The sequence below is a fragment of the Pteronotus mesoamericanus genome, unplaced genomic scaffold, assembly GCF_021234165.1.
Source record: "Pteronotus mesoamericanus isolate MK-2021 breed Mesoamerican mustached bat unplaced genomic scaffold, CSHL_Meso_final scaffold_174, whole genome shotgun sequence".
Taxonomy (NCBI): Eukaryota; Metazoa; Chordata; class Mammalia; order Chiroptera; family Mormoopidae; genus Pteronotus; species Pteronotus mesoamericanus.
This window is the reverse complement of record NW_026555309.1, coordinates 36,486,566-36,513,106: the sequence shown is the minus strand read 5'-3', so window position 1 is coordinate 36,513,106 and position 26,541 is coordinate 36,486,566. Positions and strand designations below refer to the sequence as shown.

Sequence of the window (26,541 nt, the reverse complement as noted above, 5' to 3'; positions counted from 1 at the left end):
AACCCATCCTGGCATAGTTCAGGGATATACAGAAGCCCCTTAAAGGAACAGAGTAGTTCTTAGGTCAGCAATGCCTGAGGGTGACCTGATCTAGATACTTCAGGTTTTAGGGGTAAACTGTTCGTCACAAAGAGGTCTGGTCATCAGCAGCAGCAGAGCCAGAAGGCTCCGTCTCTGGGGTCCCGTCCCTTTATGTGTACCGCCTCTTACTCCCATCCCTAAAGCATGAACTGCCCTGTTCCGCTTCATGTTCATCAGGCCACTTTCTGTCTTCTCTGACCTTCCCTGGAGGCTGCCTGGGAGCTGATGCCCCAATCCGTGTCTGTGAGCATTTTATCTGCCCAGCAGTTCAATTTCCTGTGCTAAGACATGAGGTTCTGCACATCAGCCTACATCTGCTTCGCTGGCACAGGTTGGCGCCCTCGAGTCGCTCTCGTCTGGCTCCAGAAGGAGCATCTCTCTGCACCCGTGTGGCAGAGGAAGACCCTAGAGGTGGGCGTTCACGGTGGCAGATGTTGGGGAGCCAGCGGCATTTCTCGGGTGACACCCCCACGGAGCTTTCCAACCAGGCACCGTTCCATCACAAACGAAGGCGGGGAAGAAGGGCTGTCGCAATGCGCTTGCTCCCGCGATAGTTTCCCCAGAGTGTGAGCGTGTCCGTGTTTTTGTGTTTCCACATTACCCTTCTCACTTTGCTTTTAAAACAGCAACAAAGGAAGAGGAGTATCGGTCTGCGTGGCTGCCAGGACCGTGCACGCCAGAATCTCGTGCTTGCTGGTCTGAAGCTGCCAGATGGTGCCAGGACTGTGTGTGGGGTTTTTATTTTCCTCTGCTTTTTGAAAAGTCGTGAAGTGGGAGAGGCTAGGACATGTGAGATTGGCCGAGAGACTGTCAGCTGATCACAGTTTGCAGTAGCTTCCCACCTGCGTGTGGGCACAGGGGTGTCTTCCCAAAACAGATCGACCTTCTCCAGCACTTGCTGAGCACACAGTATTAGCGGTCCCCAGAAACACCAGCTGGACCGCCCGTCACACCTCAGCCACATACAGTAGCTGCTAACACCGTTTTGTGAACAGGAAACTCCATGTGCTTTTCTCTTCCTGCAATACTGAAGCAGGCTGTGGGGCTTGGCACGGCAGCAGAAGGGAAGTTATGCTTCCTTTGTTGTTATTTTTGAAAAATGCTTTAAGTTTGAGGGGTTTTTTTGTTTTTTTTTTTGGCTTTTGTCCTACAAAATCCCATGAGGACAAAGGGACAGATCTTTCCACTGCTTAAAATACTACTCGCGGGCCTCATCTGTCATTTTCCTTGAAATTAAATTGTCTTTGTTGCAAGAACAGTTAGGTGATCTAACTAGCGCATACAAAAACGCTGGGGCAGTTTGAAGCCATTTTCAAGGCTGCCAGAAGGTATTTGGATGCTGTTCAGTGATGTAAGCATCGCCAGTGTCTCCACTGAGCGGCGTGAGGCTACACGGCTGGTGTGTATGGTGAATGGTCTCTGTATGGTAACCGTAATACCAGGAACTCCCCTCCTCTCCCCTTCACTCCTCTCCCCCTCCCTGTAGTTAAATGAATGAAGGGCGCCCTAGGATGCCACCTTCTCCCAGTTGTCCATCTCTGCAGGCCCAAGGACAAAAATGAAATGCTGATGAAGCCAGAAGAAATGCGGTTTGTTAATTTGATGTTCTTAATATCCTGAGCGCCTTCTCTGACCTTTAATGACAACGTCAGTGCCCCTGACGGGGACCAGCTGCCGCACAAATGCAGCAGAGAACAGGGATGCTTCTCCTTGAACAAGAGGACTGCCAGCGAGCACGGGGCTCCTGAGAAATAGTCAGGAGCTTCTCTGCTAATTCAAGGCAGAACTGTGACACCGAACAGCAAGGAACTGCGTGTTGGTTGCCGGCATGGGTTTTCTAAGGCACCTTCCCGCTCTATGGTCACCCGAAAAGCCCGTGGCTTTCAAGTTTAGATGAAACGTCGTATGAAGGCAAGGGCTGTCTCCTCCGTTCAGAGCCCAGTAATTAGACTGCAGTTGCGTTTTTTCAGTGTTTGTTGCATGTAGGAATGCTGTCCCGTCTCTTCTCCAGCATCTCAACTGAGATTCATAAAGGAGGAAGAAGGCCATTTAGTCCAGCCTTAGGTCACCTGGAAGATCCACTTCATGGAGCCTAAAGTGGGTATACCCCCCTCCAGCAGAGGACAAACTGGCACCTCTGCCTGATGTGCCCAAGTGGTCCTTACTGGCCCATCCACTCACTGGTCTGGCTATAGTGGTCCACCTAGTGGCCTTTTGGACTAGGCCCCTTGGACCAAGTACTTGTTAGCTAGGGCATCATGGTTAATAAGCTTTTTGAGGTATACAAATTGAGCTCCTCCCTTTCTTATTAGAATTGAGGCTGCCATTCCGGTGGCATTTTGAGATACTTTTATTTTCCCTTTGGAGGTCCGTGTATCATCACTCAACGCTGTAAAATAAACGCATCCTGAAACACGCCAGAGAGATGGCAAAGGAGGGCGCTAGCCTCCTGGTCAAGCGTGACGCTGGCATGTGTGTGGCACGTTAGCCATGTGGAGCGCCGGCCGCAGGCATCCCCGGGCGGCAGATGGCCTGGCCAGAATGGCAGCTGACACACGCCGGCAGTTTCTGCGAGGCCACGCCGGGGCATCCTCCGGCCCACCTCAAGGTGAGGGGACACCTGCCATTTCAAAACTGATGAGCTCTCGGAGAGCAGGGGCTCGAGAGGAAGGAGAGAGGCACTCTTTCCTCATAGCAAACCTGCAGTATGACAGCCTGCTGCAGGCTGTGACAGATGTGACCCTGAGGGGCCCCTGATGGTCCTCAACACCGGATGCCACAGAGCCTTTCCTTTCTGGTCTTTGCTGGAGGAGGTTGGTGGCACAAGTGCCCTGAGCTTTGCAATATAAATATAGACAAGAGAGTCTAGAACTGTGGGGACACCCTTCAAAACTGGCTGGCTAGTGCCAGCTGCCTACCTGCTTTGAAGGGCACCAAGAGATCGAGGCCCCCTTAGCAGCTTGGCCATGAACCTCTCGGTGCTACAGCACTGGGTCCCGTCCGATGACCGCTCTGTTGATGCATAACTTCAAGTACAAGCACATTCTCCCTGGGCATGCCCTCTACACGCCCCTTCTTGGCCTTCGGTTTTCTGAAATGTTCGGGAAGAAGGAACAGTTCTGTCCTTCACAGAGGCTGCCCTTTGCACGGTTAACTTTCCTTCCGTGTACTCATTAGCCAGCTCCTCAGAGAAGGGCGTTGCTAGATGTGGGAGAAGTGTGGGCTGATACACGGTGGCTAGCGCATCGGTGTGGACAGATGCCCCAGCCGGGCCTGAGTTAATTACTCGGGGCTCTGCCTTCTTGTAGGGCTTGGCTGATTACTGCTGCATCAAAGCCCTACCTAATTGGCCCATTGATAGAACCAGTGCTCCCGATACTGTTCTCTAAGATGTACCGACCCTTGCCTTCGGTGAGCTCGCAGCTAGTGGGCGTCTCTGCATGTCCACACACTTCTTCCACCTGAGTTGCATGTCCTTCCACCTGAGTTGCAGGCTTAATCTAGAGTCAGTTGTGTGAACTCCCAGACTTGCCCGTGCTAGTTGTGTGGCCCATCATAGAGCCACTGAAGTGTAAGGTATGTAAACCTTTGGAATATGAGCGTGAAAAACCAAGGTTGATAATTTCTACAGAATAGGTGGAATGGGTAGAAAGACAAGATAGAAGCCAGTTGCTTTTTAAAAATTGCCATCAAAGTATGGATGAGGCAATTGTAAAGGATGGGGGACAATTATTAAAAAATCTAGAATGCTCAGATTGTTTCGCAGGAAGCCCAAACTCGCTATTATGGATCATGCCTGTTGAGTGTAATGTATGCAACAAAGAGGAATAAAATGCCAGTCAACATTCCCATTTGTTTAGAGTGCAGTCATTAACATCTGAGTCAAATAAGACTCAAGGTCACACAGCTGCAAAAGGGGGAGCTGAGCTGTGAGTCCACACAGTCTGACTTCAGAGTCAAGCTCGTGACCCTTTGACTCCGCTGCTTTTCTTCCTGTCATCGTGCTAATTCGGGAGGTGGTCAGGAGCGTATGCCAAGACTCCAGGGTAGCCACAGTGAGCGTGCTGCCGCTTGGGGTATCCCCAAGTATATGTCAAGGAGGAGAGAAGATGGGTACAGTGGCGAAGGAGCCCCCAGGACTCTTGCAGGCCAACGGGGAGCGGGGGAGGTTGCTTACTGCAGCAGGTGAGATTTGGTGTGGATAAAACATACATTTTGGAAAAAGATTCCTGATAAAAACAGAGCATGGGGGCACCCACTGGCATATTTGATAGGTTCCGTAGAACTGCACATGGGCACCTGAGATCTTTCAAACGTATAACCGAAGTGGCGCAGTAAGCAGTTTATGCATCCACGTGCAGTGAGGAGAGGACGCCTGCTGGGGTCACCTTTGCATGGCTCCTGGTTAGCGTCCATGTCACAGGTCTTCAGAGACACTTTGGGGCTGGTGGGCATTGTTGGCTGGTGTCCAGATAGAAGTCACAAGTGGTTGAGTAACCTCAAGTTGCTTCCTGATTCCACTGTCACTTGTCCCTCCAGCCTCCCATTGGGCTCATGAACGTGTTCTTCCTGAAGACACAGATGGCGGGTCCTCTGTGCCGGAGACCCGGCCTGCCGAGGGTCTCTCGGGCTCCCCCTCCTAGGCGTTTGGATAGTTCCGATATTTGGGACTTGAACCTAAGCTGCCCCTAGTCGCATTAATGTGCCCCTGAGGCTGTAGGGAGGGAGTTACTGCCTGATGACTTTGTGGGGAATGTCACTCGTGTGTTTTGAAATTAATGTTTCTTTAATGGCAAGTGGAATATTTGCCTCATTAGATGAACAGGAGTTGCTGGTTACCTCTGTGCTTATGAAGCTGGGGGCGGGCGGCAAGCTTGGTAGCTTCTCATAGGGGCTGCGAGGTGTGTGCACGGGCCGCTGCTGTTACGACTGAGTGCGTGGTGTGGCTTCCCACGGCCTGGGGCCAGAATCAGCAACCCCTGCTGATGGGACAGCTGCGTGTTCTCCTAGGCGAAGGTTCTCAAAAAGGGTGATTTTACACCTAGAGGACTTTCAACGATGTCTGGAAACATTTCTGGCCCTCACGACTTGGGGTGTGCTACTGGCATCCCATGGGTAGAGGCTGTGAACGCCCCCCCACATTGCATAGGGCGGCCCCCACAACAGAGTGGTCTGGTCCAAAACATCAGCCACACTGAGGTCGAGAGAGCCTGCTGTAGGCGAGCTGCCCTGTCCCTTTGGACTCATCTCCCACAGAGGTTCCCGAGAGTGTGCTCCGGGCCAGCGGGCCGTCTGACTCCTAATTAGCCTTCCAGCCGCATTAGCCCTCAGAGGGGCTGCCCAGAGGCACAGCGGGTTATTGTAGCTGTGCGCTTCGACCCAGGCACTTCTGAAGTCTCGCTTCCTCCAGCCCTTCCCCCTCTGCCGCAGAGGCCGGCCTGACAGATCCTTTTTTCAGTCTTCATTCGCCACCTGCCACACTGTGGACCCTGTGAGGGCCTGTCCCTTAGTCCCCCACTGTGAGGGGAGAGAGGGGCCGCCTGCAAACGAGGCAGCGTGGAGGGATGGGACAAGGCCACTAGCTGGATGCCACTGTCCCACCTCTTTCTGCAGAGTCACTGTGGCAAGTGGCAGTTTGAGGGATATGACCATGTCAGACTTGGCGGGGGGAAGGATCGGTGGCTCTACTCATCTTATTATTCCCCTCCCCCATTGGCCCCCAGTTAGGCATTAAACAGTTTGTATTTTGCCTATGACTTTAATTTGCCTTGTTGTCCTTGGTTAGGGACATCTCCAGCTTGTCATAGAGGGAAGGGGCATTTCAGATTTCGTAAAATCAGGGCTGGGGTCTTAGCTCCGCCACCTGTTAGCCCTGTGGCCCTCGGCAAGTCTTCCCATCTATGAAGTGGGGACAAGAATTCCTACCTCGTGGTCCCTGCGTATGGGACAGACGCATGTTCTCCTTCATAGGTGTCCCCCAGCCCATAGCGAGCCCCTCAGGGTCAGGCCCTTGTCCTCATCATCTTTGGAGTCACTTTAATCTTTGCTCCAAGATAGATACTCATCCCAGGGTACATTGTGTTCCCCAAAAAAGACATGTTAAAGTCCTCAGCCCTGGTACCTGTGAATGTGACCTTATTTGGACATAAGGTCTTTGCAGATGTAATCAAGTGAAGATGAGGTCATTAGGGTTGTCCCTAATTGAGCATGACTGGTATTTATAAGGAGAGAGACATTTGGACACAGACACATGTGTGTTGGGAGGACAGACACAGGGGATTGCCACATGAAGACGGAGGCAGAGCCTGGCGTGATGCGTCCCCAAGCCCGGGGTTGTTGGTAGCCACCGGAGCTAGGAAAAGGCAAGGTGGGGGGCTCTTCAGGTGTGGCTTTCAGAGGAGGCGCGCCCTGCATGCCCTTGATTTCAGCTGCCACAGCTGTGAGACCACACAGTTTTGGTTGTTTTCAGCCAATTGGATTGGAGTACTTCATTATGGCAGCCCTAGGAACCTAATACACTCTTCGACAAACCGTTGTGAAATTTATGTTTCTTATGCCCCAGTGTTCACACTGTGAGCGTCAAGCCTCTGGACTCTTACTTTGCAGATCCTCCAGTTTAGATTGCCATGATTTTGTGCTACTTTTGTGTGTGTGTGTGTGTGTGTGTGTGTGTGTGTGTGTGTGTGTGTATCTATCTTTGCTTGTTATGGAAGAAAGTGCTTACATACACTACAGTGAGAAGAATTAAGATTTCTGCTATAAAGTATTTGTGCATCCCTCAGCAGCAAGGGATGGATTTAGATTTCTTGTAGTGACAAAGTGACCCCTGGTGCCAGGAGGAAGCCTGAGAGGTCATTGCACCCTTCCTTCCTCCTCCTTCCTCATTGAACTGGCAAGAAACAGAACCAGAGCAAAGCAGCTTAAAAAAGAAGGAAATGTATGTTCTTGCAAAACAGGAGCCCCAGATCCAGGGGGAAGAGCAGGCTGTGGGTGTGTTTACTTGGGGGCTCAGTATGGTCACCGGGGACCCAGGCTCCATCTGTCTTTTGTCCACAGGGTGAGCCTCATCCTAAGGCAGGTGTCCCCATGACCATGACGATGGCTGACTGCAGCATCTGGGCAGCCTGCTTCCTGTTCACATCCTCTGGCGTCTCTCCTAAGATCAGGGACATTTTCTCTGGAGGCCTCTCCAACAACTTATTCTCCATCTTTGTCCCATCCCTGAACCAGCCACTGCCAAAAGGGATGGAATTAGATCGTTGGTCCAGGCTAACCATCAGAGGATGGATGGATGCTGGAGATTCGACCGCTGTGCCCCTCTGCACTCTCCAAATTAGCAACTTCTACTCATCTTTGGTAGGAGAATAATGGCCCCCCCCACCAGGTGTCCACATCCTCATTCCCAAGACCTGTGACTATGATACCTCACATGGCAAAGGAACTTTGCAGATGTGATTTAGTTACGGATCTTGAGGTGGGGAGATTATCCTGGTGGGTCCCGTACAATCATGAGGAGGAGGAAGAAGGATCAGAGTCAAAGAGAGAAGATGTGAAGTTAGAGAAGAGAAAAGATGCCATACTCCTGGCTTTGAAGATCAAGGGAGGGGCCAGGAGCCAAGGAGTGCAGGCAGCTTTGGAAGCTGGAAACAGTCAGGGAGCAGGTTCACCTCCAGGAGGAACAGAGCCTTTCCAACCTCTTGATTCTAGCCTGGTAAAGCTGATTTTGGACTTCTGACTTCCAGAACTATAAGATAATAAAAGTGTGCTTCTTCAGGCCACTGAGTCAGTGATAATTTATTGTAGCTGCAGTCAGAAACGAATACACCATTGTTTCTCTAGGCTGACCTTGGATCAACATAAACCTTTTCTAATACAATAAGAATCTCATATTTATTTGTTACTTATTTTGAACCTTCTGTAGTGTGCACGTAGAAGATGCACAAGTATTTATGGGTTAAACGAAAGATAAACCCAGTCCCTTGTCCCACCTCCAGGTATAGCCAGCCTGGTGATTTGCTCTTAAAATGATTATGTTGATTCCTTCAGCCCTACTGCTGGATGCGGGGTGTATGGAAACAAGTACAATCTTGTCCTCACTCACAAAGTGCTGAGTGTATCTCAACCAGCCATTTGATTGCCACAAGTATTCTCACTGTCAAATCGGAGCTCTTCCAGATGTCTGCTTTGTCTTTGCAGCTAAAGCCTGTTTCCTCTAAAGCTTTTTCAAACCTGCTGATTTATTTTTTTTAAGTTTTAGCAAGGGTCAGGAAGAACACAAGACGTTGTTAAGCTTATCCACAGAGAGAGCTATTTTTAGGGTGCTCTGTGGTGCTCAGATCAGCAGTAATGCTAAGGGATGGGTCCCGGGGGCCATGGGGTATGTCATCTGCCTTTCTCCTGCCCGCGTGCCCAGCTGGACAGAGACACTGCTGTTGGGAAGTTTTCTTTGTGGTTCTTTGTTTCCGCCTCTCCCAGAGTTCCCCAGGCTGTGGAGGCCCGGCAGTGGCGCACACGCAGCACCTTTAGAAACTGCTTGCTCTCGTGCCATACAGTTCAGCTGTTCCTGCGAAGCCATGGGCTTTCCTGGGGATGATAAATAACTGGTGACCATCGGTGGAAAATATCTTAGGAGGCCGCAGCAATAACGGAGCAGGGAAGTGGGATGAGGGAACTGAGCTTCAAGGTGATCTCTTCCGATTGCAGAATTCTGTCTCGAGCAAACTGAAGCTTGGGTGATCCATATAGCAACGGCCCATCACTCAGCTGTCTAGAGTAGCTTAGCAAGGATTGGGGTGGGGCCCCCTGGTGCCAGCCGGATAATTCTAGGCTCAAGAACCAAGAATGTGAGAGGAGGGCTGTAAAGCTCTAACACCCAAAATAGTGTGTAGGTCCTTCAATTCAGTGGCGTGTTCTAGGCTCTCGGCTCTGCCCCTTCCCAGCTCCCTTTGTCTGTACCAAGTGCTGGGTGCTGAGCGGTGAAATGCACAGGCTCTGGAAGTGCAGCTTGGGTCAGAGTCCCGCGTACTAGGATGGTGACCTTGAACAAATCACATAAGGCACTTTCCCTGTACGTAAAATGGGGATGATGATAATACCTGCACAACTGAGAGAGTTGTGAGAATTAAACCCGTTTTGCCCTGCAAAGGGCGTATCCCAGGGCCCCATGCGTCCTCAGCTACCAGTGACTCACCTTCCAGGACCTTTCACATTGCCCTGCAGCATTTAGCTGTTCCATCCCTCCCGTGGGGCGGTGGTGTATGGTTTACTTAACCCGCCCCCTCTAATGGGATTTTGTTTCCAGTTTTTACTGGTGTGAACGACGTTTCAATGACTCGCTGCACAGGTGAGGATTTGCTTTCGTCCTGGATTATCTCCCACGTTCAATTTCTCAGAGCAGAATTGCTGGGTCAAGGATGGTGCTGCCACATTTTCCTCCAGAAAAGAACTAGTTTACCAGCAGTGAATGAGTGTGCCAATTTCCTTGCATGGCCAGGTTATTAACTTTTAATCAAATGAAGGTCCAGGAAAACGAGGAGATATTTCCCTGGGGAGAAAGTGTGCCTTGTCCTGGCTTACAAGCAATAAAAGCTTAGGAGAACCTGAAGGGAGCCAGAGAGGCCAGCGGCTCGTGAGAAAGCAGCGCCCTCTGCTGGTTTCCCCGGGTGCAGAGGCATGAGTGGCCATAGGTGGCGACGCTGAGGTGGGGACCCAAGGCCTGAGAGTGGCTGCAAGTGCCCAGGAGCGAGAGGGCTCCATTTTCTGGACTTCTAGCCATTTTTTAAAGAGTCAGCCTCAGGGGACATTCAGTTCTTGTTCAGGTTGATTTAGAGCAATGTTTCGCAGCTCAGAGTTGGGGGGTTGCTTTTATTCCCCCAAAGAACACATTTGGGGTATTCCCAGTTGGTGGGCTGCTACTGACTTCTAGTAGCTAGAGGCCAGGGGTTCTGCTAGACATCCTACGGTGCACAGGACACACCTGGCACCTGGCCCAGAGAGGCACCTGGCCCATAGATCAGCAGTGTTAAGGTGGAGAAACCCTGTTTTAGAGAATCGCTGAGAAGGTTTCTCTTTTCAGATTAAGATAATAGAAATATTAATATGTAACACCACTATTATTCCTAATATTTTTTTTTCCAGTTCTGGAAGCCTTTTAGTTTGGCAGAATAAAATGGAAAATAGTTGGAACATAAACAGAGCCTTGGCCTTTCTAGAATGTGGAGGGGAACGTGTAACCCATAATAATGTCATGAGTACTAATAAGGGAGGGGATTTTTTTTCCTGTTACTTCGACTTGGTTAAACCTGCCATAAATTCCTGCGGCTCTCCCTCGAAGGCCTTGTCTGTTAAAAATAGTGCTTTATTTGACATTTCCCCCCGGATTTCACGAGCCCCAGTGTTTTCATAACATTTATAATTAATTGTGCTTTCCAGTGTCGGGTGCAGAATTACCATCTGTAGTTATAACTTGCTCCTCCCTCCCCCACGCCCAGGCAAATGCTGATTCAAGCATTGTTTCTAAGAGGGGGAAGGAAGGGGCCTTCAGGAGTAATCTTAGGCCAGGGTGTGCCTGAAGGGAAAAGTATGACAGGAATTTCGCGGAAATCATACTGCATTGCAGTTTACTTCAACATTTGCTACGTGTGAGGACGGACCTCTTGCACCAGTGTAACCCAAACCCATGAAAAATACCCTATTATTTCATTTTCTTTTAGCCTCGCTGGTCTCTGAAATACTTGTATGTGTCTTGAAACAGCTGGGGTGGCCTTATTAGTTGTTCTGAAGAATGCTAAGAGGGTTATTTTGTCAGAAAAGGAGAAGAAAAAGAAACTACAGCTTTTTCCTAAGTATCTGATGCTATTTTGGTCATCTTCCTTGGAAAGTATTTTTTCAAATTGTAGGTCATTGATGCATGAAGTGCATTGTAAAATCGATTTCTGAGCCATGATAAGCATTTAAAAAAAACAGAATAGAAAATATTAGAGGGTATGGTGTGTAGTAAAGGTAGCTTTTGGTGGTTTTATAAAAACGTCATTAACCGTAAATATTTACGTGGGTGTGTCAGCGTGAGCACGTGTGTGTGCACAGTGAGCAGCCTGCAAGGCAGTGGCTTAGGTTTTATAACATGATGAAGTCTGGCTTGTATTTCAATTCCTTCGTCTCTTTTCAATGTTTTGATGATTGTGACTGGTCTGCCGTCCTCAGTTGTTGCCTCTGTTGCTTTCCCAGGCGGCACCAGGGAGATCGGCTCCGCCCTCACCAGGATGTGCATGCGGCACAGAAGCATTGAGGCCAAGCTGAGGCAGTTTTCGAGGTGAGCAGCCCAGTGCGCCTGAGGTCACACGCCGTCGCTGATTTCGGGTTCAGAAGTGGTGATGTGTAGCCTAACTCGCCATAAGCAGCACCAGTTTCCCTGTAGCATTTAAATCTCCACAACCCACCTCTCATCACGGCCCATCACTCCGCTCATTCACAGAACATGCGTTGGTCACGCAGCTGGGCTCCGAGGATACAGCGGACAATCGGCAGTCTAGGGCCCTGCCCCCGTGGAGCCTGCAGACCCCCTTTAGGATCTGCTCTGTGCTCCTCCTCACCCCTTAGGCCCCCACCCCTGCAGGAATCTCTTGGAGAGGAGCGGTGGCACTGGAGCCTGAGGGGTGCCCTGTTGCCCAGGTACGGTGTGCACCCTCTTGACCTGCTGCCGAAGACAGTGGACACTCAGAGCCCTGCATGCCGTCAGCCTCTTGTCTGTGGGGAGAACCAGCAATGACTGGCACGGATATTCGGAGTCACTGGTGTTCAAATGAGAATGGCCATTCTTCCGAGGCAGATCAGCATAACTCGGCAGTTTTGCACAGTTCCGCGTTGTGGGTAGCCAGTTGTGCCAGTGGCTGCTAACGCGAAATGCCACTGACCCTCTTGGCATTGGCAGGACCAAGAGAGGGGACAGGACATAGCAGGAAGCATCCAGGTTCAGATCCTCGGCTGGCTGCTGGATCTCAGCCCTTGTAAAATGGGGATTAACAATTTCTGAAGGGTTTTTGTAAAAATTAGTGAAATCTCCACATGCCTATAGCAGAAAGCACGTGGTGCAGCTGGTGATGAAATCTAGGCCCTTTCCCTCCTCCTCACGTCTAGGCAGTGCTCCCCAAATCACATGGTGCCTCTTCTCACATCCATCATCTTGGTTTATTCTCTGGCCAGGCCTGTGGCACCTCACCCTATCTTAGTGATGAGGAGACGCCACTCCTATAGCCGCTGTTTATTGAGCAGCTACTATGTGCCAGGTGCCGCCTTAGGTATGTGGGCATAGCAGTGAATAGGACCACAGAGCTTATACACTAGACACTAAAGAAACCTCATATGACATCAGGTGGGGTAAGTGACACAAGATGAAATACATGGGGTGAGGGGTGGGTGGCCACCATTTGACACAGGGTGCTTCATTAGGGAGCAGCTCTATTCAGAAGAAAGATTTGAGCAGAGGCCTAGGGAAAGTGAGGGTATGAGCTGTGCTGATGGCTGGAGAAGGTGTGCAAGGGAGCGAATGGCAAGTTGACTCTGGTCTGAAAGGGGGAGGATCGTGCCAAGAACTTGGAAATTTTCAGGAGGCCCAACTTTGAAAAGCAGACTGAGAACACCTTCCGAGTCATTCTCTCCAGTGCCATTCAAGCCATTTATGGGCATTTGCCGATTTTTCTCCAACGGCTCTGTAACACAGGAATGGGCAGTTTTTCTTCCATTGTAGTCGAACGGCTTGGGTAGCCTGGCTCACGTGATTCCTCCGTGTGGGGCGCCACCTCTCCACGGGCTTACGTGCTCTGTCTGGGAGAGGGCGCCGAACACAGGGCTGTACCTGGAGATGCCTTCCCGCTCCGATCCCGGGGCTGGCCTCCGCTTCTCTCTCTCAAGCTGCCCACTCTTAGCCCACGTCCATGACCTAGAATCCTGCATGCGCATCAGAATCCTGCAGGTCTTTTTAAAAATAGCAATGTGGGGCCTCACCCTCCAGGTTCCATGAGCTGCAGGGTGAGGCCCGGGCAGCTTCGGTGAACTTTTTAAAGCTCCCCAGGTGCTCCTGTGGTGCGGTCCCCGCTTGCACGCCGTGCTGCTTGTTAATCAAAGCACTGGCTGAAACGGGAATGAGAGGAGCGGCTGCTTCAGTCGGTTGTGCCTACGGCTTCTTAACAGTCGCTGAAAAGCGTCCTGAAAGTATGGTGGTTCCAACACTGGGGAGTTGGATGTGAACTTGGGCTTCGTCTGCTGCCGCGTCTTGCTTCAGAGCGTCGTGATTTTGGTATGTTTTAACAACCAAGGGTAAATCTTGACAACACAAACGTATCTGTTTAATTTCTCCTTTTTTTCCCCTCTTTCGGTAAAAGTGCTTTAATCGACTGTCTGATAAACCCGCTTCAAGAACAGATGGAAGAATGGAAGAAGGTGGCCAACCAACTGGATAAAGACCATGCAAAAGGTATGCCTGTGCCCTGGAAGAGCTGTGAGCGGTGCCTGGGGCCTCTGCCTGCTTTACTGCGTCCCCCAGGACCCGCGCTGCCCCAGCTTCTCCTGCAGGCCTTTCACTGTCGGAGGATAAGGAGTCACCAGTGACCCGCAGCAGCACTCAGGGCCGGTGTTGTGGTCTGACTGCTCGCGGGTGTTAATTGTGATCAGCTGAATCAAAAGTGAGCCTAGTGCCAGGCTTCACTGCCAGAGCTTCATACTGAAGGCATTGCAGCACATTTTGAAAACCAAACCTTTGGTGATGTGAGCTCATCCTTGGGTCTCCCACCCAGAAATGACCGTGTCGGTGCCTCCTGTTGCCGGGGGCTCTGAGGGCAGCGTGGTCCAGACAGACGCTACCCCTGCTGGTCTTCCCAGAGCCAAAGGGCGGGGGTGCTGGCGGTGTGGAAGGGACAGGGCATGTTGCTCCAAGGATCCCACGACCTGCAGTAAGTTCTGGGGAAGGAAAGCGTGTGGGGAGATCTGAGGGCAGAAATCTGGAAAGGAAGGATTGGCTGACAGGTGGTTTTTTAAGAGCATTTAAATGAGAGCTCTGTGGCTTAGGGCAGGGAAGGGAGACGGTGGGAATGACTGTGAGGAAATGGGCCGAGTTGGCGGTTAACCAGATGCAAGGGCAGCAGAGGAGAAAAGTGCCAGGGGTGACAGTCATTTCAGATGTCCACGTCTGGGTGATGGCGATACTGGCCACAGAAATGGGGAAGCTTGGGAGCGGGCGTGGACTGGTAGGACAGAGGAGGTCGTTGGCGGGGGGGCGGGCCCTTGGGGACATGGCGCATGCGGGCTGCCCTCCCAGGAGTCTGCAGGGTCTGGCCTTGGTATTTGTGTGAGAGAGAGGCAGCTGGGTCTCCCCATTTTTCCCCCCATGGTCTCCTTTCGCCTGCTGTTGTCTGAGGTTTTTCTTCCCTGAATTTGAAATATCTGGCCAGCGTCTTGCCACGTGGGTCCCTTTTCAGGAAATGTGAACCTTAGGAAAGTAGAACACATTGAAAATATCTCCTGATACTGAAGCTGAGAAATTGTGACTTTTTCATTTTTAGTAAATATTCCCAAATGGCATCTTTCCTTGAAGTTGGTCTGAGTGAATACTGTTGGGAAAAACCACAGTGCATGTGGTTGTTTGTCATGTGAATAACACCTCTGCTCGAAAATTGTCATATTTATTAGGTGTCATAGTTTTTGGTTTCTGTAATGAAAATAATTGTTGTTCCAAAAATATTTTCTGTTGAGCAAAATGGCAAATGATTCAATATTTTGCTTTCCCTTAGAGTATAAAAAAGCTCGTCAAGAGATAAAAAAGAAGTCCTCAGATACACTGAAACTGCAGAAGAAAGCAAAAAAAGGTAACTCTACAAATTCTGTAGTTAATAGCGATACTTTGGGGAAAAGAGTACGTGCTTGATTTGTCTTTGAAGGAGACAGTGTGTGATTCCGACTTCCTTACATACCATGGCCCTGAAGAGCAGATAGGAGCAAATAGAATCCATCTGAGTTAAGTTCTCTTTGCAAGCTGTCTGTTAATTTGAGGCTCTTGCAAAGTTGCACTTGACTTGTCCCCTCCCCCCACCTTTGTCTCCAAGATTTGACAGTTGTCATGCCTATTGTACGTTATAATGAAACCTATAAATTTCCTGGAAGCCTTGGGATCATGCACAAAAGCCTTTATGCAAATGTTCTATTGCAATTATTACAGAAATTATGTCATTTTCTCCATCTTTCACAGCCTATAATCTCCGAAACCCTTTATTAAGTCTTGTGAGAGTATTAGAAATGGCTGCTGCGGGAGCCAGGCGTCATTGCTAATAGGGAGATTTTTCACAGTGTTCACGAGGGTGGGAGCTCCAGAAGGAAGAGCAGACCCGTGCGAGGGCCCGCCTCCCGCCTCCCTGCCTCCCATCGTCCACACGCCAGGTCACTGTCGGACCCGTGACCCGGCGTTGCTCTTCCCGCAGGGGCTGGCGGGTTGAGGAGGAGGAGCTAGCTACCTCCACTTGGCGAGCATTTGGAACGTTTTACCACGACCTAAAATGCAGGGACTCTCTCTTGAACTTGAGAGGGTGACTATTCGTAACACCAAGTTTTTCAGTTTGCCACTGCACAGCTGAGGAAAGGTATCTTTTCCCAGTCGGCCTGCTCTGTGGGTCAGGTTTAGCCTTTGTCTGGGACAGTCATCTTTTGAGGTAGAAATCCCCAAAACTAATTTCCTTTTTCTTAAACAAGCAGGGGTTTTCGTTGTTGTTGTTTTGTTTTGTTTTTTGTTTTTGAAAGAAAATACAATTGGAGAGGTGGAACGGTTTGGTGGAAGAGGGGTGAGGACAGTGTTGTGATATTTCTAAAAAATCTCCTCCTAGTTCTTCTAAAAACCGTAAGACCATTTCAAGATAAAGGCAGCAAAATTGTCACCCACAGTCAGATTTTCTGTTAGTGTTCGCCCCAGTTGTTTCTTTTAGATCTGTTTTCCTGGCCTTGGCGCTTCTCAGAATTACCTTCAATCCAATGAGGGCACCTGGGAGCAAGCGTTGGACAAGTCAAACGGCCTGTGGCCAGTAGCATTTTATATAGCGAGTCTGGAGGTGAATGTTTGTAAACAGTACTGCCGCGCTGTTCCACTGAGTCTGCGGTTTCGTGGACAGGCAGGCTGGTAAAAATTTGGAGCTGGCCTCCACCTAATCACAGCTTGGCAGCTTTGAGATAAGAGAGATTATGGGTTTAGTGGGAGGGTCCAGGGATGATGTTTATGGCTTGAAAAAGGTTTGGTGAGAAGGACGAGGTAAGAAAAAGTAGCTACTTTCCCTTTGCTCTTCCAGACCTCTCTTTTCACGGGCCTTACGTTCTTGGCTTCAGCGAGAATCCTTTTATCTGAATTCTGCGTGGAGGTTGAAACAGTCCTCATCTGTCACTCAAAGTCACTGGCATTGTCCAATTAGTGGAATTTGGACCTCCGGGGGAAGCCTGATAGGTGGATGGCAGCACAGCACGACACGAAGTTTCTGGCAATTAGATGCACCCAGCGCTGGCTCAGGCTGCCTAGGGAGGAGATCTAGCTTCCTGCCCAGGCTCTAGACAGAGAGATTCAAGATGCAGAGGGGTGCTGGGCTGCGCAGCACAAGGAGGGGCTCTGGTCCTGAGAATAATTTAGGTATGACCGGCATTTAGCTGTGAGACATCTCGGGGCGCTTGGGCCTGAAGTCTGAGACAGTGGAGGCTGTGATCTGAAGTGTCTGCCTTTTTGGTCCCAACCACACACCTGGAGGTCTCAGGCTCCATATCCTTTCCAGACCAGATGGCCGTGACAGTGTACTTATTAGGTCTATCAGCCACGTCAGTTGCTCGGAATGTTCTGGATGGTTTTCTGGTTATCCCAGAAAACATTTTTTTATGCCTTTCCTTTATAAAACAAACACTCTTTTCTTCCTAAAATATGTAAGTGCATTTTTTACCAAGTGTTCTTGTTTGTGTATCTCTGGGGTGAATGGAGCTTTCTGGAAGGGACCAGAGTCGTCATTCTGAGTGAATGTTTGTGACCGCGTGCCCTGGATGGCCCGAGAATGGGCTACAACTGCTGCATAAGGGTCAGCAGAAATCTGGTTATTTGAGGCTTCCAGCACATTGGGTTCTGGTCGGCTGAGGTGTCCCTTTTTGCTAGAAGCCTCTCCATCTGTTAATCTCCTTCAAGTGGTAGCTTCCAGGACTGTTGACTTATAAAGGGTCAGTAGTTCCTCTGAGATTTACACATGTACTGGGACGGACAAATGCTTGGATACGTTCTTTTTTTATCCTGATGGAACTGAATCTGAGTTATACAGCCACGGAATCACTCCATTTTAGTACCTTTTCAGGAGACTGTCAAGCAGCTTTCTGCCTTGCCTTTTTCAAAAACTAGGATCTTTGATCTAAAAATTCTTCTTTCTCCTTTTCCAAGTTCCAGGTGCCTTGTGCCCCGAGGCGTGGCCTGAGCACCGCCCTTGACAGAGGCAGGCATGCGTGGGTGTAATTCTTGTGTCTAATTCACCTTAATTCTCACTCTGCAGATAACACCTTTGGTCTCTCTTTATTTGACCTTTTTTTCCTGTAATATAGAGTGGTCATTTTTAATGTATAGATACTTAAATATTACCATCAAAAAGACTTTTAACTTTTGTTTTTGGTTAGACTTGATCTCAAAATCATTTTGAAACAACTTGGCATGTGCTCCAGCTGTGGGTGAATGGACCTATTTTTGTGGACAGCAGGTGTATTGAATATCTGCTAGGAGTAAATACTAGGTAGAGGGTTGGGGGCTAGAATGTCCGTCTTCACCTTCTGAGAAGTTTCAGGCTAGTGCCCGGGGTCAGGGGCACTGGGCAGAGCTGGCCGGCTGACAGGGGAGGGGACAAGACAGGCCGCAGGCAGGTGGACAGTGGTGTGGAGCAGCTGGCCCAGTCACCCCAATCCCCTCATCTCTTGAGCCCTCTCCCTGCTGCTTGATGTCAGCTGATGGCCTTTAGGGCCCTGGAGTTGGCCATAACCCGCTGGGGGAAAGAAGAGGGGGGTGGATGCGGGGACCATTTTATGTTGATTTTCTGCTTTTGCCACTGTACTGAACAAAGTCAGCATCTTATTTCTCACTTACCTCCCATTTTATTGTTAAATTTAAAAAATTAATTATGATGAAGCCTCTGTTTCAGTCTGTAATGACTAAAATTTTATCAGGGACTTTCTTTGAAAGACCTGGAACATTTTAATACATTAACCCTTGGGCCTGACATTTAAAGAGGTGAACCTATCATTGTCCACCAAAGGCTACAAAGTTAATCATTAAAAACCTACTAAACATACTCACAGAGTTCCAGACTAGCATATTATTGGCTTTTATACTAAAACTTTAAATTCTTTAATTATTTTTTTCATTTCTACCCCAGCTTAAACTTTGTATCCTAGGTTATCCTACTATAGTATGGTTTTCAAATGTACAATAAGTTACGTTTGAAAGGATTTCTTGGTAAAGCATCTATATTGACTTCTTTCAGGAGTGTATCCTTCATCTCTCTTTAAAAAAACACCTTGCTGTATTGTCTAGGGGTGATGATTACTAACTAGGAAGATTTAGATGAGAGAATGTTAGTGAGTCAGGAAGGGAGCGTGGCTGGGCAGCTTTTGGGAGGTGTGGGTTTAACCGCCCTACTGTAAAATTCCGTGGCTGCCAAGGACTGTGTCACCTGAGAAAGAAAGGTAAGACTGCTGCTCGAATACCAGTTTGACTTTATTGTTTTCCTTTTTGTGTCAATTGTGTATCCTGCACTTTCTCACGACGCGTCCCCCGCCAGTGGAGGCTCTCGGTAAGTCTACCATCCGAATCTCTGGTGGCTGGTCACGGTGTGGTCCTGCTGTGGGCTTTCCGTGGTTGTCCAGACCTGTGTTAGCAGCAGGTTCCCCTGCCAGCTCAGAACAATCAATGGTGCCTACTTAACTTTCCATAACTTTAAAAAAATTCTATGTGTGCGTGTATTTCAATCACTTTCTTTGATGTTGGGCGCTTTGATGGGTTAGCACGATACTCTGGGAGCCTTTGCCTCATCATAATCCAGTATTTGACTCACGGAAAGAAGAAATACAGAGTGATTTAAGGCCTCCCTTTCCCAGGAAATTTATGCATACATATATACCTGAGGCTATATATGTGTGTCTGTGTTTATACAACAAATAAGACCTGTTAGAGCTACACTAAATAACTCCTCCCAAATAATTCCCAAATCAAATTTGGTTGTATTAAGCTTGCAAAGAATCTAACTTTTTGAAAAGGACCATAGAGTTCTTTCCAAAACCAAGAATTCATTAAAATAAAAAATCAAAATCAAAGTATTTCTTATTTCAACAGAGTTTGTGAAATGGTTCACTTTATAAGTATTAGATCTTCAAATTCAATAATCAGAATGATTCTTCTGGACTGAATGTTGAACCTCATTCTGTGGGTGATTTTGCTACTAAATCTCCAAGTTGCTTTTGGCGTTTTGTGACTGTCCCCGTCTTGGAGAGGCCTGTCCGCGAGGTGTCGTGTGGTTGACTTGCCTGGGTGTGCCCGAGCGTTTCTGAGCATTCGTGCTGAGTGGCTCCAAAGGGATGTTTGAATTGGCTTCTGTCATCGACAGTGAACCCACGCCACATAGGTCTCCCCTGACAGGTGGGGCCAGGGTGGCTGCTGTTGCGGGGACACAGCTCGGCCCCAATTCCCCTTACGGTGATGTCGGGCTAGTTAGTTGTTCCCCAACTTTAAAAATGACAATCCTTTCCAATCCGCAGTGTTGTGTTATGCACAGCTTGAACAGTGTTTAGTTTACCTTTGGAAAAGTTAGCCACTTTTTTTGCCTGTTGGGATAAAATTCATACAATATACCACTCACCATTTTGGAGTGTATTTGTCACTGTTTTTAGTGCATTCACGGTGTTGTGCAGCCATTACCGCCATCTAATCTCAGCGCATTTGTGTCAGTCCCGAAAGACACCCCCTGCCTTTTAAGCAGTTGCTCCCCGTCCTTCCCTGTCCCCAGCCCCCTTGCCGAAGGCAGTTCCAGACCCAGCACAGGTGCACATGGCTTTTATATTCCCCCAGGTGCGGACTAGGCAGAGGTGAGTAAGGACCTGCTCGTGGCCTTTCTGTCACGTTAAAGACGACTTTTAGGACTGGGTTGAAGCCCTTGAAGACTTCTTGGCTTCTAGGAAATCCTGCAGTGACAGTGTATATTTGGATTCGATTGTGGCCTGGCTGGACACCTTGTTAGCAAGTGGCTTTTTTTTTTTCAGGCAAGAGATGACAGTGGCCAGGGCACAGGGGTGGGGAGGTGAATGGGATCAAGAGCCGTTGAGGAGAAAAGCAAGTGACAGAAGGAGTTGAAGGGGCTGCAGGCTGCTGGGTCAGGCGATCTGGCGGAGGGTGGCAGAATGTTTCTTTAACCGCAGAGGACAAGAAGACAAATCGCCTTGGTGACGCGAAGTTTCTCTGTTTGAGACGCAGAGTGGCAGGCCCCAGGCCGGCACAGGGTGGCTTCTGGCTGTCCTCTGTGCTGTCTCGTCTTGCTCTTTGCTTTGGTGAACAGCTGATTGCTCAGAACCAGCAAATCTTGATGATGAAACCCCCTCCTTTAGTGAAAGGATTATGGGATCTTTCAAATTTCTGTACATCAAAGAAGAGCTCAAACTGAATACTCACTTAAAAAAAAAAAACAACAACAACCCCACTGCGCCCTGTACAGTGTTCCTGGCTGAAGCACCCAGTGTAAGAAGGACAACTTCAGGGAGGCTGTGTGGCTGCCGATGGCACCTGACGCTCACCCAGTGCTTGCCATGTGCTGGGCGCTGTGCGGAATGCTTCATATGAGTGAGTTCATGTGGCCTCACAACAGCCGTGTGAGCTGGGGACTAGCCATTACTCACGTCTCACAGATGAGTGGAAACTGAGGCATAGGATGCTGACAGAATAACAGAAATTGAATTTGAAAATTTTTAAGTCAAAGAGCCTTCACTCTATGTTCCTTTTGATTTCTGGTTGTTTTCACTTTAGGGAATCCATTAAGAACGGTCGCAGGACAATAGAGTAGGAAGAGATACATAGAGGGATAAGGAGACCTGCCTTTTGGTTGGAAAGGGGAGTCTTTTCACTCCAAATTCTTATCTCCAGTTTCCCCTTGCGTGTCCATTTCCACCTTTGTACCCTGTATGGCATATTTATATCCTGTATTTCGCTGACTCTGGGATGCCATCAATCATAAGGTGCACCGTTATTTTCTAAACCCTGAAGAAAGGAAACCCTGCTGACTAAACTATGATGACACACCATTGATTGTCGCCATTGATTGGAGGACATTTCTTGATTTTTGAGGTGCAAAAATGTGAAAAAGTGGGCATGTTAGAGTGACATACAGTATTTGTATCGGGGCAGATGGAAGTCATTTTGATGGAAGTCATTCATTCCAGCAGCTTCCTCATACATCTGTCTCCGGAATAGAAATGACTTTGGATGTTTTTCTGACAGTGATCTTGGCCCAGAGTGTCCTGGGTTTGTCCTGCGCTGGGAAGCCCTTAGCCTGTGCGTGGCATCCAGCACGGTCCGGCCCGGTCCAGCACGGGACTCGGGTGTAGGCTGCGGAGTGTGGAGGAAGGGGCTGGGAGGTTCCGGATCCCACTCATGGCGCCTGACTGGCTTTTTAATTGGGCTGTTGTGAGCAGACTTAGAACCTTTAGCTCCTGACAGCTCGTTCCCAGGGTTTATGTTTGCTCTGAACATGAAGGGGGGCTTCTGAACAAAAAAGAGCTACCGTCGGAGTCTGGCCGTGCCTGTTCCTAGCTCAGTGGCCCTGTGCAAGCCACTTTGCCTCCTGCAGTCTCAGTTTCCCCCTCTGTCCAAAGGGGGCATAACTGCTGCCATGAACATTTATATAAAGATGAAAGGAAATCAAGTGTAAATGTTGAGAAGATACAGCATCTTCATTTCATTCCAGAAAGTTTTGCAAACCCTCCCCTACAAAACACAATTTCAAAAAAAAAAAAAAAAAAAAAATCAAATCTTTTTCTTTTAAGGGAGCCACTATGGCCCATGACATGGTGCCCACTGATACCCCAGGAACCTTTTCTGTAAAAAAAGAATAACCATATGATTTTCCCTGGGGGAGCAAAGGGCCTCTGGCTTTTGTTCATCGCAATTCTCTGGAGAGAGTACAACCGAGACCTGGAAACTGGCAGAGGAAAAGAAATGCTCAAGACCGAGATGCCTTAGACTGTACAAAAAAGGTTACAAGCAATTCTTTGCTCAGGAATTTTATCTGGAAAGCCCATTTAAGGCCCCCCTCCCTCCTTTTGGCTGCTTGGCTGTCCTGGAATTTGCTAGTTTTATGGTGTAAGGCCATTTAAGGCCACAGTGGTTGGAGGCAAGTGAACAAACACAGTTGAAGCGATTCTATCAGTGCCTCATCCATGAGCAGATACCTGCGCACCTATGTCCTGGGCAGGCGTGCTGGGCGAGGAGGCTCAGTGCTGGGCAGGCTCACCCGTGGGGTTTCCACTCAGTGGGGGAGACTGACGTCACTCAGAGAAGTAGAGAAATAAAGATGAAATTCGTACTGGAGAGTGTCATGAAGGGTACATGTAGGGAACATCTGAGCTCAAGTAACAGGATCCTAATCTCGTGAGAGTTTGAGAAGGGCCTGCCTGAAGGATGGACAGCTGCAGGAGGAACAGGCTAGGCAGGTGGGGGTGGGGGAGGGAAAGGGACTAGGAAGGTGGGGCAGGCAGAGGAGGGGAGGGGAGGGGAGGGAGAGGTCCAACAAGCTTGAGGCTGTGAGCGGTCTGGCTGACCCATGCATGCCTTGCAGGGCAGGCCAGGTGAAGGGCACTGGACTGTGCTGGAAAGAAACAGGAGCTATTGACAAGATGTGATGATACTTGCATTTTGAAAGCAATTTGGGGCTGCTGATCTAAATGCAATTCGTACGGCGTATTAGGGGCCCTTACAGCTGTCCAGGTGAGAGATCAAGGTGGCCCAGTGAGAGTGGCGATAGCAGAGGTGAAACGAGAGGACAGAGTAGAGTCACGTGGGAGGGAGCTAGAGTAGCCGGGACGGGTGCGTAGGTGTCGTTGACCGCTGTCTTCATGACATCGCACACAGGAGGAAAATGAACAGGCGTCTGTGTGATACAGCTCTGGCTTTGTGGGCCTACGAGACTGGCGCATCTTAAAGCCAGTGCATCCAACTGGGACATGGGATAATTTTCTCCACAGTTGTGTTGGTTTCTTTTTTTAATAAATATAATTATATGCTGTATTAGCGAATTTAAGAAATAAACATTGTGTTTTTTGATTATGATATATCCTTCGTGGTAATGTACTCACTGTGACTATAATTATAGCAATCTTTACAGAGTATACTTATTTTAGAATACCACAATTTGAAAGTTCTTTAATTATAACACAGTATCTATTTAAAATAAGTTGGCTATAATTATAGATTTAAATTTGTGTTTATGAGATTAGATTACAATCGGTTCTAGTCACTTCGCTTTTCTGTGTAAGTATATTTTTAAAAGTCCATGTTATTAATTACAGATGGACATGTGCCTTATAACTTGTGAAAGGAAGATACACATTCTTTGTACCTTCCTATAGTTACAGTCTGATAATAAGAGAAATTGCTGCTATAATCAAAGTGCGTCTGAGCTGGTTTTGTCAAGCATTATGCATTTTAATCTGCTGTCTCCCCCAACTGCCCTCCACCGTCCTCCACTAAAGTTAAGGGCTTTCAGACTTGGTCTGCAGCGCCCCGTATATCGTAGGCGGGAACATCGCAGACGAGGCCGAGGGACCTACAGAAGGCCCGAGATGGGCCACGCTGCTCTGCAGGTTGAACAAGACCAGGGCCTGTGTCATGTACACACTTGGTGTGCATGGAGTCAGGTGTACAAGCCACGGTTCTAGGCCAGACAGACCTAGGCGCTCTGTCTGTATGAGGGTGTGGGTCCTCAAGAGGTAGCCCAGGCCCCCCCAGCAAGACCCCAGAGGGGCAAATGCTCGTTGTCTAGGCTTCCTGTCCACTAAAAACCCGTGAAACCTATGGTCTGGTGGCCGGGTGTGTGTGGGGATGGCTCCCCTGCCTGCCTCCTGGTGGCCGGGTGTGTGCGGGGATGGCTCCCCTGCCTGCCTCCTGGTGGCCAGGTGTGTGCAGGGATGGCTCCCCTGCCTCCTGGTGGCCTGGTGTGTGTGGGGATGGCTCCCCTGCCTGCCTCCTGGTGGCCGGGTGTGTGCGGGGATGGCTCCCCTGCCTGCCTCCTGGTGGCCGGGTGTGTGCGGGGATGGCTCCCCTGCCTGCCTCCTGGTGGCCGGGTGTGTGCAGGGATGGCTCCCCTGCCTCCTGGTGGCCTGGTGTGTGTGGGGATGGCTCCCCTGCCTGCCTCCTGGTGGCCGGGTGTGTGCGGGGATGGCTCCCCTGCCTGCCTCCTGGTGGCCGGGTGTGTGCAGGGATGGCTCCCCTGCCTGCTGGTGGCCGGGTGTGTGTGGGGATGGCTCCCCTGCCTGCCTCCTGGTGGCCGGGTGTGTGCGGGGATGGCTCCCCTGCCTGCCTCCTGGTGGCCGGGTGTGTGCAGGGATGGCTCCCCTGCCTGCCTCCTGGTGGCCGGGTGTGTGCGGGGATGGCTCCCCTGCCTCCTGGTGGCCTGGTGTGTGCGGGGATGGCTCCCCTGCCTCCTGGTGGCCTGGTGTGTGCGGGGATGGCTCCCCTGCCTGCCTCCTGGTGGGGGGAATTGAAGCAATGGTGGAGACGCTGCAAGAACTGATGGAATTATCCTGAGAGGGGTAGACAGTGATAATTGGAGGAATGGCGAGTGGGTCACCTTGAAAATATATACAAACTTCTCAACCAGCAGATGCTTACGAGATGTCTTTGTGGGATAGATGCCCTCCCTGGGATTCAGTACTGCAGATTGTTGCACCCACCCTGTGTGGGTGCCCACTTGACAAGTGAGAGTCACGTGCACACAGCGTTTGCTGTCCTTTACGGGCCAGCTGAGGCATTTCCAAGGGTGACTTCTGATGGCATGTGACTCTCCCTTTATGCTGACTCAGAACTCAACTGCTGCCCCACAAGTGACTTAATAAAATCCAATGACCTTTTCTGTTGGGACGTTCTTGAAGCCTGACCTCTTGCTCCAAATTAAGGCTTCTCATCTACTTATGAGAGAAAATACAGGCTATTTTCCTCCATTCAAGGCAATTTTCCCTGGCCCTTTCATTTTTTTCAAACCAAATGGTGGAGTACATTTAAAGTTCTCTCTGTCATTCTTAAGAGGGGTACCTGGTGACTGGTCAGGAGCCCTCCTAGGAGGCTAGTGGCTTTCATCCCTGGGCCTGAGGCAGTGGGCTGAGGACACTGAGTCCAGTGACAGGGATCAGGCCATGCGGGCCCTGCCCTGGCTCTCTGCCTGTTCCCTGAATGACCCGGGACAAGTCCCTCACCTTCTCTAGGCCGCAGCCTCCACTGAAACACCAGCAGGGACGCTTGGATCACCCCTAGGGGCACCTCCTTCTCTGATAATCTGTGTTCAAAACGATTATGCATTTGTTGAGCACCTATATGCATACACGGCGTTAGGAGAGCCTGAGAGCCTGCCCTGAGGAGTTTTTATTTTTCTTTTTTATTGACTTCATTGGGGTGGCCATTGGTTAGTACAAGTACATAGGTTTCAGGTATACAATTTTATAATATGTCATCTGTGTATTGTATGGTGTGCTCACCGCCCCCAGTTGAGTCTCCTTCTGGCACCGTGAAGAAATTTGGAAATCCGTTCTCTGGTTTGGAAGATAGGGGAAGCTCCTGCAGGGGGCGCCCAGCGTGGCAGCGCGTGCGCTTATCTCCCAGCCGGTTGCCCTCCTCTTCCCACCTACAGATCTGATTCCAGTAGCCCCTCCCCCGACACGGGCCTGTTGGTCCCTGTTCATCTTCTAGAGCAGCAGACTTTTTCTTTTAAAGGGTCAGATTGTAAATTCTTTGTCACAGAGATTCTACCCTGTAGTTGTAGCAAGAGTGGGCACAGTCAGTATGTAAATCATGGGGCGTGGCTGTGTTGATAAAACTTTTATTTATAAAGACAGTTTGCCGACCAGGCTGTAGAATTGCTTAAAAGGTTAACACCCCCTCTTAAACTCTACAAATGGTTACCTCTGCGTTGGGGTCTGTGGACCAGGCTGGACACGGGGCCCTGCTCAGCAGTGACACCCCCCACTTTAGTTTTTCCTCAGCAGAGACCTGGCTTTAGGTCTTTTTATTTCTGGGCTTGTTTGACAGGAAGGGCATTTGGGACTCTCCGCTGGGGAGTTCAGCTCACTGCCAGGGAGTCCCAGGGGCCCCCAGGGCCAGGATAGAGCTGTTGCCTGCCGCTGTTGCCTTCTGGGAGAGAACTTCTGTGCAAACAGAGGCTCTTTGAT

General features: G+C 49.6%; 1 protein-coding gene across 8 annotated transcripts in view; it reads left to right on the top strand.

The window, feature by feature from the left end:
* Window positions 1-26,541, top strand: part of MTSS1 (MTSS I-BAR domain containing 1) — a 139,650-nt gene that overhangs the window by 98,955 nt on the left and 14,154 nt on the right. For 5 of the 8 annotated variants that reach the window (XM_054590467.1, XM_054590466.1, XM_054590462.1 and 2 more), the window contains 4 exons: window positions 11,308-11,392; window positions 13,461-13,552; window positions 14,865-14,939; window positions 18,903-18,914. In XM_054590467.1, coding sequence (XP_054446442.1) covers window positions 11,308-11,392; window positions 13,461-13,552; window positions 14,865-14,939; window positions 18,903-18,914 — 264 coding nt within the window. The remainder of the gene's footprint in view (window positions 1-11,307; window positions 11,393-13,460; window positions 13,553-14,864; window positions 14,940-18,902; window positions 18,915-26,541) is intronic. The other 3 variants (XM_054590469.1, XM_054590463.1, XM_054590465.1) reach the window with 1 other exon arrangement.